The sequence below is a fragment of the Enhydra lutris genome, unplaced genomic scaffold (genome assembly GCF_002288905.1).
Source record: "Enhydra lutris kenyoni isolate GAN:26980312 unplaced genomic scaffold, ASM228890v2 scaffoldscaffold31, whole genome shotgun sequence".
NCBI lineage: Eukaryota > Metazoa > Chordata > Mammalia > Carnivora > Mustelidae > Enhydra > Enhydra lutris.
The window spans coordinates 12688546-12698390 of record NW_019154115.1 but is presented as its reverse complement, the minus strand read 5'-3'; the positions used below and the strand labels follow the sequence as shown (position 1 = coordinate 12698390).

Genomic DNA, 9845 nt, shown 5'->3' with positions numbered 1-9845 from the left:
GAGCCCAATGCGGGGCTCGATCCCAGGACCCTGAGCTCATGACCTGAGCCGAAGGCAGCGGCTTAACCCACTGAGCCACCCAGGCGCCCCTGAGTTCTTAATTTTTTATCATATATTATTTAAATCTTATTTGGGGTTATCCGAGGTTTGAACATACCACGAAATAAAAAAAGATATTATAGAAAGGCTTTATTTTCCAATCCAGACACAGCTTTCTGGTTAGAAACTGTCAGGTGTCACTACATCAGACCAGTTTTATTATCTCTGCAAAGCTGTTCGAGGGACAGACTAAGTTTGAAAAGTTATTTAGAAAGGCCTCAAAATTATCCTGATGCTCATGGCTCACTAATTTTCACTAGCTATAGCTTGGCTTCAATACTATTTCTCACTTGGAAATACAAATACTACAACATAAATTTCTACTAACACCAAGCAGTAGTTACATAGATTAAATTATGGTACCTCCACGTAGCACGACACTCCATAGCCAAGGAAGTAGTATGTTAGATCTATGTGTGTACTGGAAGAAAGCCCACAATATATTGCTATATAGGAGCACGGAAGTTGTATCATCATCATCATATACCACTTTGTAAAATTAAAATCACACTGTTAGGTAATTGTTATGCGCAAAGCATACTACTATGATGATAAGTTATTATCTTGTAACTATGTATGAGAAAAGTCTGAAAGGACAGACAGCAAGCTGCTAACATTAGTTACCTGTAAGTACTACAACAGAGCAAAGGGCTAGTGAGCTTTCATTTTTATGTTATATATTTCATAGTGTTTCTGACTGTTTATTACCAGCACATTTCACTTTTTTTTTTAAGATTTTATTTATTTATTTGACAGACAGAGATCACAAGTAGGCAGAGAGGCAGGCAGAGAGAGAGGGGGAAGCAGGCTCCCTGTTGAGCAGAGAGCCCGATGCTGGGCTCGATCCTAGGACCCTGAGATCATGACCTGAGCCGAAGGCAGAGGCTTAACCCACTGAGCCACCCAGGCGCCCTGTCACTTCTATACTTTTATAAGTAAGGGGACAAAACCGATCATGGGGGAGTATGCAGGGTATGATACCAAAGCCTGGCAACAGAAAACATGCACAATGGAATCAACTCCGGTTTTCTTAGGTTAAAAACAAAGTTATCCTTGCTCTCAAATATTTCAGGAAAAAAAACTTACATATGAAAGAATAATAGAGTAAATGAAACAAAATGTTAACACTTGTGAATCTTGAAAATTTTCTGTAGGTTTCAAATTATTTCAAAATAAATAAATAGATAAATAAGACAAAAGGGGGAAACTATATAGTTATCTTGGCTAATATTGAATTAAAAGCATCATTTCTGTCTTTTCCCAAAAAACACTCATAAAAGACAGCCTCAGGGTTCTAAATATAACTGTGTGCATGGCTCAGCAGCCTTTGTTAAACAAGAATTCACAATGAAACTGACGAGTTACCCTTGCCCTCTTTTATCCCAAGTTTATATTATAGATGAGCCAATAATGTAGTCACTCCAAAATTTCCCTTTTCAGGTCTTTAGATATAGCTGTCTCCCAGGTGCAGTTCTCAGTTGTGGCCATTGTGTGGCAGAGTAACTTTTCACCTGGTAATCAGATCAATGATGGGGACATGGTCAGAAGCCCAAGAGTCCCAGAGGTCTAGCAACAGACTGACCAGGCAACTGGCTTAAGCAGAATGTTTCTTATAGTTTGTGACATGGTGGCATAGTGCACCAAAGGCAGTGACATTTAAAACATTAAGTTGTTCATATTCCATATTATAATTACCTATATATATAATAATTCCTATATATATACACAGCTAAGCCCTTAAAGGCAGGCAATAATTTAATTGAATCAGAGCATAGAGCAATTTCTATCACAGGGCATCATCAAAAACAGTAGAGAGGCACCTGGGTGGCACAGTTGGTTAAGTGTCCGACTCTTGGTTTCAGCTCAGGTCATGATCAGGGTTGTGAGACCGAGTCCTAAATCAGGCTCCACACTCAGCATAGAGTCTGCTTAAGAGTCTCTGTCCCTCTACCTGTGCCCCTTCTGCTCGTTCTCTCTCCCCCACCCCAGTAAGAAGATAAATAAAGAAATCTTTAAACACAAACAAACAGTAGAACAATTTACCAGCAATTAATGGAGCCTAAGATCTAGGTGTGTGATACCTGCAGAGGCCACCAGCTTAATAAAAGATCAGGGGGAAAAAAAAGAAAATAAATAAATAAATAATATCGATCAGGGAAAGAGTCAAAGAGAGTCTTGCTAAAACTACTGTCCTCACAAGGTTGACTGAGCACCAGACCCTTCATATTCCAGGGGAAACAGACATCATTAGAAGAACCCATCCAAGTCACTAAACAAATCAACAACAACAAAAGCAAATGGGGGTAAGGGCTGTCAGTATTCAGGATTGCTATGCTATAATACCTAAAACGTCCAGTCTTCAATAAAAAATTATGAGACACACAAAAACACCAGAAAATGTGAACTAAACACAGAATAAAAGCAGGAAAAGAAACTGCCAGTGAGAGGAAACAGGTGTCAGATTTAATAGACACAGACTTTAAGGCAGCCATAATATATGCAGGATGATCAAAGAAATAGAAAAACATGCTTTAAGAAGCAAAGGGAGGTATAATGATAATGTCTCATCAAATAGAGAGTATCAACAAAGAGACAGAAGTAATTTTTTTAAAGGACCAAATGGACCCAAATCAAGAAAGTGAAAAGAAAGCCCTTGGAAAGGGGTAAAACTTCTTCAGCTCAGATATCTGGTAAGAGAACTGAATCTAGAATATATAAAGAACTCCTACTGCTCAATAATAAGAAGACAATTAATCCACTTAAAAATGGGCAAAGGATCTACAAAAACAGTTCTCCAAGGAAGACTTACAAATGACCAATAAGCACGCTGAATGATGTTCAGCACCATTAGTCACTAGGGAAATGCAAATCAAAACCACAAGACGCTAACTTCCCACCCATGAGGTTGGCTCTAATCAGATACAGACAAGTGTTGGTGAGGACGGGGAGAGATCAGAGCCCTTACATAGGGCTGCTGACACCATAAAATGGTGTAGCCAATTTTGGAAAACAGTCTGACTGTTCTGTTCCTCAAAAAGTTAAATACAGGTGCACCTGCGTGGCTCAGTAGATGAAGGGTCTGCCTTCGGCTCAGGTCATGATACCTGGGTCCTGGGATCGAGCACCATGTCAGGCTCTCTACTCGGTAGGGAGTCTTCGTCATCCTCCCCACCCCCCAACTTGTGCCCTCTCTCATCTCTTTCTCAAATAAATAAATAAAATCTTTTTTAAAAAGGTTAAATATAGAGTCACCACATTACACAACAATTACACTCTTAGGTATATATATCCAAGAGAAATGAAAACATATGGCCACACAGAAACTTGTATATGAGTGTTGGTGGCAGCATTATTTATAAGAGCCTGATTTTTAATCTGATGATGTCCAATTTATTTTTTCCTGTGCACCTGGACTTGCTTACCTTGAGGGAACTTGGGTATCTGCCTCTGTGTGCAGCCACTTCTCCTCTAGGGCTCTGATGCCAGGAAAACAGACCTTGTAGGGGAAAGTGGAAGTGGCCACTGAGCACTAGAAAAAATGATTCAGCAGGCCAAGTAACAGACCAGCTGCTCCAGTGGGAATGGGAATGCTGAACTCCCTTAGCTCCACTTCAGGAGGGAACGGGAAACCCTCTGAGAAAGTCCTGTTCAGAGGGTGCCACTCTTAGTGGGGTAAGGGTGTTGGAGCCTCCACATAGAAGCATGGGGGAAGCTGCAGGTCCTGCTTCCTATCATGATGTGGCATCACCCATGGATCCACAAACACTGGAAAATAAAACCTAAAACAAGATAGCAGACTAGAAATTGAAGACTACCACTTAAAAAGTTCATATTCCTGAGGCGTCTGGGTGGGAGAGTCAGTTGAGCATCCGACTCTTGGCTTTGGCTCTGGTCCTGCTCTCAGGGTCGTGAGATAAAGCCCTGTGCTGAGCCCTGCATGGGGCTCTGCACTTAGCACAGAGTCTGCTTAAGATTCTCTCTCCCTCTCCCACTTCCCCTCCCCTTGCTCACCCGTGCTTTCTCTCACTTTCTCTCTCTCAAATGAATAAATAAATCTAAAAAAAAAAAAAAAAAGTTTAGGGGCGCCCAGGTGGTTCAGTCAGTTAAGACTTCATCTTTGGCTCAGGTCATGGTCCCAGGGTCCTGGGATCAAGTCCCGCATCGGGCTCCCTGCTTGCAGGGAACTTGCCTCTCCCTTTCCCTCTGCCACCGCCCCCCCTCCCAACAGCTTGTGCTCTCTCACTCTCTGTCTCAAGTAAATAAACAAAAAAATCTTAAAAAAAAAAAAAGTTATACTTTTCCAATTCAATTCAAAAGAGCCAAAACTTTGCCAACAAATTCCTTTCTCGAAAAGAAGCTGATTTCAACAATCAGTCTCATTAGCATTCCAGGGGAAAGACAAGTAGAACCACAGAAAAAGGAAAAATAGGGGGTTTTCATAATAAATGTTCATGATTGTTTCAGAGTAAATAAAGTATTTATTACAGAGAAGGAACCTGCTGGGTAGAGAAGTTAGTAAGAAACTGCATAGGAAAAATGTAAAATTCCTGAAAATACTTCAAGGTCATCTCTTGATTTTGTAGTTGGAACCAGCTTCATGAGTCTATTTTCATGGCTGCTGCCCTTGTGATAATAAGCACTCCTGCGGGTTATGTGTTCACTCCATGGCACGCCCTGTGCTAGGCCTCGTCCATATGTTGCCCCACTTAATCTTCACCTTCAGCTAGAGTGCACACACAGGTCCTCAAGAGTTTTCCAGAAGTCCCTGCTCTGCCCTGTAGCTCTGAAGCCCTTCTAACTCCTCACTCTTCTGGGAGGTGTTGCAGAACACGGTTGCTTTTAAGCCAATCTCCACACAAAGGATTCAAGTTTTTCAGTCCTATTACAGAGGTTTTCTAGATTACTGACTCATCCAAACCAATATTAATTATCTACTGTTTTCCAGAGACTGTTCTATGCACGCACATTACAAAAATAAAAGATGTGGTAGTCGCCCCAAGACAGTGAAGAAAACAGAGAGATTCAATAGAACAAAATGCTAGGGGAGCTCAGGAGAGTGGGCAATCACGGAAGACTTCCTGAAGGAGGTGATATTTGAGCTGAACTTGAAAGGCTGACTAGACATTAGAAAAAAGGGGGAAAGGTATGCTGAATGCAAGAACAGCATGTGCAAAGATACACAGATAGGAAAGCATGGCCCAGTCAGGAAATAACAAATAGCAGATCACTGCTGAAAGGTTCAGTGCCAGGGGTAAGAGAGATAAGGAGGTCAGTGGGGTTCATCACCAAGGGTCATGCTAAGAAGACTGGAGCTGACTCAAATGAGAATAGAAAACCACACAACTAGGCCTACATCCAATTCACAGTTCTCTGCTATGAGACTGATGTTCACCCACCAGACCCGGACACACACGCCCCACATTCAAGGTTCTTCAAGTGCTGTCCGCACAAATACCCCCGACACCGCCTCCTCTACTCCATACAGGCTTTGGGTCTTGTGGGTCCTGATCTTTCTTCCATCCAACCCTTTAGAGACCATGTGCATTTTCACCTCAGCCTGATTTGGAATGCTGATCGGCTCCACAGCTCCCGTGTAGACTTGTACTTGATGCTTAACAGCAGCAGAGGGCAGAAGAGGCCCATGAATATTTTTGAGATCCTGCATTTCCAACAAGTTCTCGGGTGATTCCAGTGCTGCTGGTCCACAGAGCACGCTTTCAGTTGTGGAACAGCCTCTTGCATACTATCTGAGGTCAAAGATCTCTTTTTCTAAATTTCTAATCTGTGGCAGACCAATATTTTCAGAAAATAAAATAAAAATAAATTACAAGGAAAATGAAAATTTTAAGAGACACACAAAATAGAAGTCTCAACTTTGTCTTATTGGAGTCAATAAATATAATATTTCGAAGGCCAAATTACACAGGTCGGCCGTGCTCTCCATCATTTCCTTCCCCAAACACAACTCCAATTGCAGCAACATAAGAAATCATGGCATGCTCATAATCAGGTGTAAGCTCTACCTGCGATTTTACTGGCAAAGGAGGGGCTGTACTAGAAGAATGCGAAGAATTTGTTCTGGGGCTTCGTGAATATATACTTTGTGAAATGGAGCTGATGTAAGACAGCTTTTGACAGACAGAGTCCCACACATCCGACCACTTACCTTGCCACTCTTCCCCGCAGGTCTCCCAAACCCGAGAGCTGACGCATCTCCAAGGTCTTTAAGGCGGAATTCGTTCCGTAGCTGATGTTGTCCCGGGCCCGGATCTGCTCCTGCAGTACCTGAGCGACACAAAAAACCACCAAGAAGGTTGTCTGAGATGTACGTGCTGCCACAAAAGCATTTTCTATTTTTGGCAAAAATAAGACCATTTAACTCCATTCATAAGAGGCTTCTTTTTAACAGCCACAGGATATATATGTGTACGGAGAACCAGGGGCTCAGAGAGACCTCAGAGCTCTCACACAGACCCAGTCCCTTCATCTGCTACTAAAAACTCTGAGACTTGGGGCACCTGGGTGGCTCAGTTGGTTAAGCGTCTACCTTCGGCTCGAGTCATGATCCCAGAGTCCTGGAACTGAGCCCCGCATCAGGCTCCCTGCTGCACCTTCCCCTCCTTCAGCCACTCCTCTTGCTTGTGCTCTCTTGCTCTCTCAAAGAAATAAATAACATCTTAAAAAAAAACAAAAACAAAAAACCTGAGACTTGGATGTCACGTGACTTGGTGGAGCCCACCACCCCCAACTCCTCCGTGCTGCTGCAGGACGGGGCAAAGCTCTGACTAGAACTCAGACCCTGGACATTTGCTCTACAGTTCAGAGCTCTTTCTACCACCCCAGGCTGTTTTTCAATAGTCATTGCTTTAAGTGAACACTCCCTAAATCTACCAAGAAGCAATAAATGAAGAGCAAGCAGAGACAGGGATGGGCAGGGGTTGTCAGGTCCAAATTCAGCTCCTCTCCCTGTGTGGCGATCCTGGGCAAGTGTGCAAAGTTCTAGCTTCCTTTTTCTCATCGGTTCATAGTAATGGTGATTGTACTCTTCAGGGCACGGTGAACGTTACATGAGCTAATGCATAGGAAGCACTTGCAATGCCCAGCGTGCCCTGAAGACAGCAAATGCTGATCTCCTTCTAGTACTTATCTCAGAACAGTACTGGTGCTGCAAAGGCAGAATGGTGTCTCTTAGATAAGCATTAAATGAAAGGAGAGCTGCTTGAAAACCGAGGCCCAGCGGAAGCACGGCCTCATGGGACATCCATGCTGGGAATGCCTCTAAGGAGTGGTGGCAATGCAGATGGGGAGGTCACCCTGTTGTTTACTGAGCATGGACCAGAAACAGGAGACTGGTGCTGCCCTGCACAGTGCCATGTGCCAAAGCAAATCCATGCTCTCGGGAGCCCCATGTGACAGGCCAGGACCGAGGCACAAGCAGCTGCTCCGCTACAAAGTCCCACGGACGGCAAGTGACCAGCCAGCACTGACCCAGCAACCAGGCTCCAGAACCTACACTGTAACACATGCTGCCTTGCTGCCCGCCCAGAATAGGAAAGAGATTGGGCTGAAGCACGACAGACAGACAGACGGACAGACTGGAAAACCCAAGTCCTAGGTCACAGGAGACCTCACAAAAGCACAAGTTACATCCGACATTTCTTCTATTTCCTTGTTCTTTCGTGCATGCCTTCCTTCCTGTCCTGCCCTTCTCCACTTTTATTCCGCCCCTCAGGCCACCCTCACTGCCACCACCTTCCCTCCCCTTTGCAAAGAAGAAGCTCTTGATTTCTTGTATCTTTTCCCTTTCAACCATTTAATCATGTTCATCTACTTGATTAATGTCAGCTTCCTATTTTTACATTCTTCTTGCTTCCTTTTGGGTCTACTCGCTCTTCTAGAAATTTCCCAAGATGAGCACTGAGTTCCTTTATTTAGATGATGTCTTCCTTCAGAATGAAGACTTGACTTAGAACAGTATTTGCTGTGTCCTCAGGTTGGGTGTGAAGTGCTTTCCTTCTTACGGTTTTCAGCTCTGAATTCCTCTTTGATCTGAAGATATTGAGGTATCTAGGGATTAGAGTTGTGTTTTTTCATTGTCAAGCAGTTAAGTTTTTTGGTCATTTTTCTCACTTATTTCTACATTACTGGCTGAGGATCAAAAATATGGTCTGTGATATATTTAATTTTTTTAATATATTAGAATTTGCTTTGTGGCACATGTTATTAAATGTTGCACGCAAAAAACTACTGAAGGAACAAACGGTTCAATATTGTCTGTTTGATTGAGTTTGCTGATTCCACTACTCACTCTCTCTAGATTTTATTTATTTTTGGTAGATCTCTCCATCTGTGAAAGACGGTTTATGAATTCTCCCCTTGTAAAATATTTTCATCAAGTTCTCCTTACATTTTTAACACTTTTCATTTTATGTCTTTAGCTGCCATCTTATTTGGCACATACAGATTTGTGATCAAAGTGGCCTGACCATTACACGATCACCTTCTCTTCTGATGTAGTGCTCATAATGCTGTTTCTTTTCGCCTAATATTAACATTGCAGCTATGCTGTGTAAATAATAGGGCAAACACCTGCTTGGTCTAACTGTACGCCGGGCACTATTCTGCATGCTGTAGGCATGTTCACCCATTTAATCCTTCACCCTCTGAAACAGGTACCATTATTACCCCCGTTTCACAGGAGGTGAAATCTCTAAGATATTAAGTAGCTTGCCCAAAGCCACCGTCAGTAAGGATCTGAACTGGGATTTGAACTGGGGACTCTGGCTCCACAGACTGCCCTCAATCATGACACTCCCCCTGGCTTGTGTTTTCCTTCAACGTTTCATCTCACTTTATATAGATAATTTATGTTGCTTCTTGTTGCTTCCTCACTCCTTTTCCTTATTTTGACCAGCTTAATCAGGTTACCATTCATCGTCCTCCCTCCCCTTGTGAACTGGGGAATGTTCGTGGCCATTGCTATTCCATGAAAGGCCCCCTTCCCTTCTCCACATCCATAACCACACGCGTCCACCCCAGGCTCTGCTCCTGCATGGCTCCCCTCTCCTCCGCATGAGACACTCAGCACACCTCATGCCCACCCTTCTTCAACCTCCAACCCAGATGGCTTATTGGGAAGGATTTTACTTTTCTTCCCCAACTCAGCTTTGCTAAAATAACTCAGGACTTCTAGTTGGGCTATAATTAGAATTTTCCTTGTAAAATGTCACTTCTATTTCAACAACTTTTTCTTTCTTTCAGTGCTTCTGTTACCCAGTCCCAGGCATCCTTCAATATCCATTTACATGAAATACTACAGGTCTTGTGGATCACTGACTACCTTTGTGCTTCTCCTTTTCATTTTCTCCTACCTTAGGGTCTCTGTGTAGATCCCTAACACTTTCCTCAGATCAGGCGTTTGGATGAAGACCAAATTCCTGCCAAGTTGACAACCTTCCTTCTCTCACCCTGGAGGGTGGGGATCAATTGAAAGGGTATGGAATTCTTGACTTCAAGGACTTTCTTCCCAGTGAACTTAGAGGCTGACCAGTCTGGTGCTTTTTCCTCTGTACATTTCTCAGCTCCTTATACTTAGAAGTTTGTAAGATTTTGTTCTTCTATTTTGGAGTTCAGTTTTACCAGGATGTAGCTAATTGTGGATTTTTTTTTTTTTTTAATTTCAATTCTATCTGGAAGTCAGTGAAATCTTCAACCTGTAGTCTCAGATTATTCTCCTATGTAGCTAT

The 9845-nt window shown here is 42.9% G+C and overlaps 1 protein-coding gene across 1 annotated transcript in view; it reads right to left on the bottom strand.

The window, feature by feature from the left end:
• The window catches only part of LOC111153191 (family with sequence similarity 81 member A), a 126579-nt gene that overhangs the window by 26682 nt on the left and 90052 nt on the right, over positions 1-9845 (bottom strand). The window contains exon 4 of the mRNA XM_022512054.1: positions 6266-6384. Coding sequence (XP_022367762.1) covers positions 6266-6384 — 119 coding nt within the window. The remainder of the gene's footprint in view (positions 1-6265; positions 6385-9845) is intronic.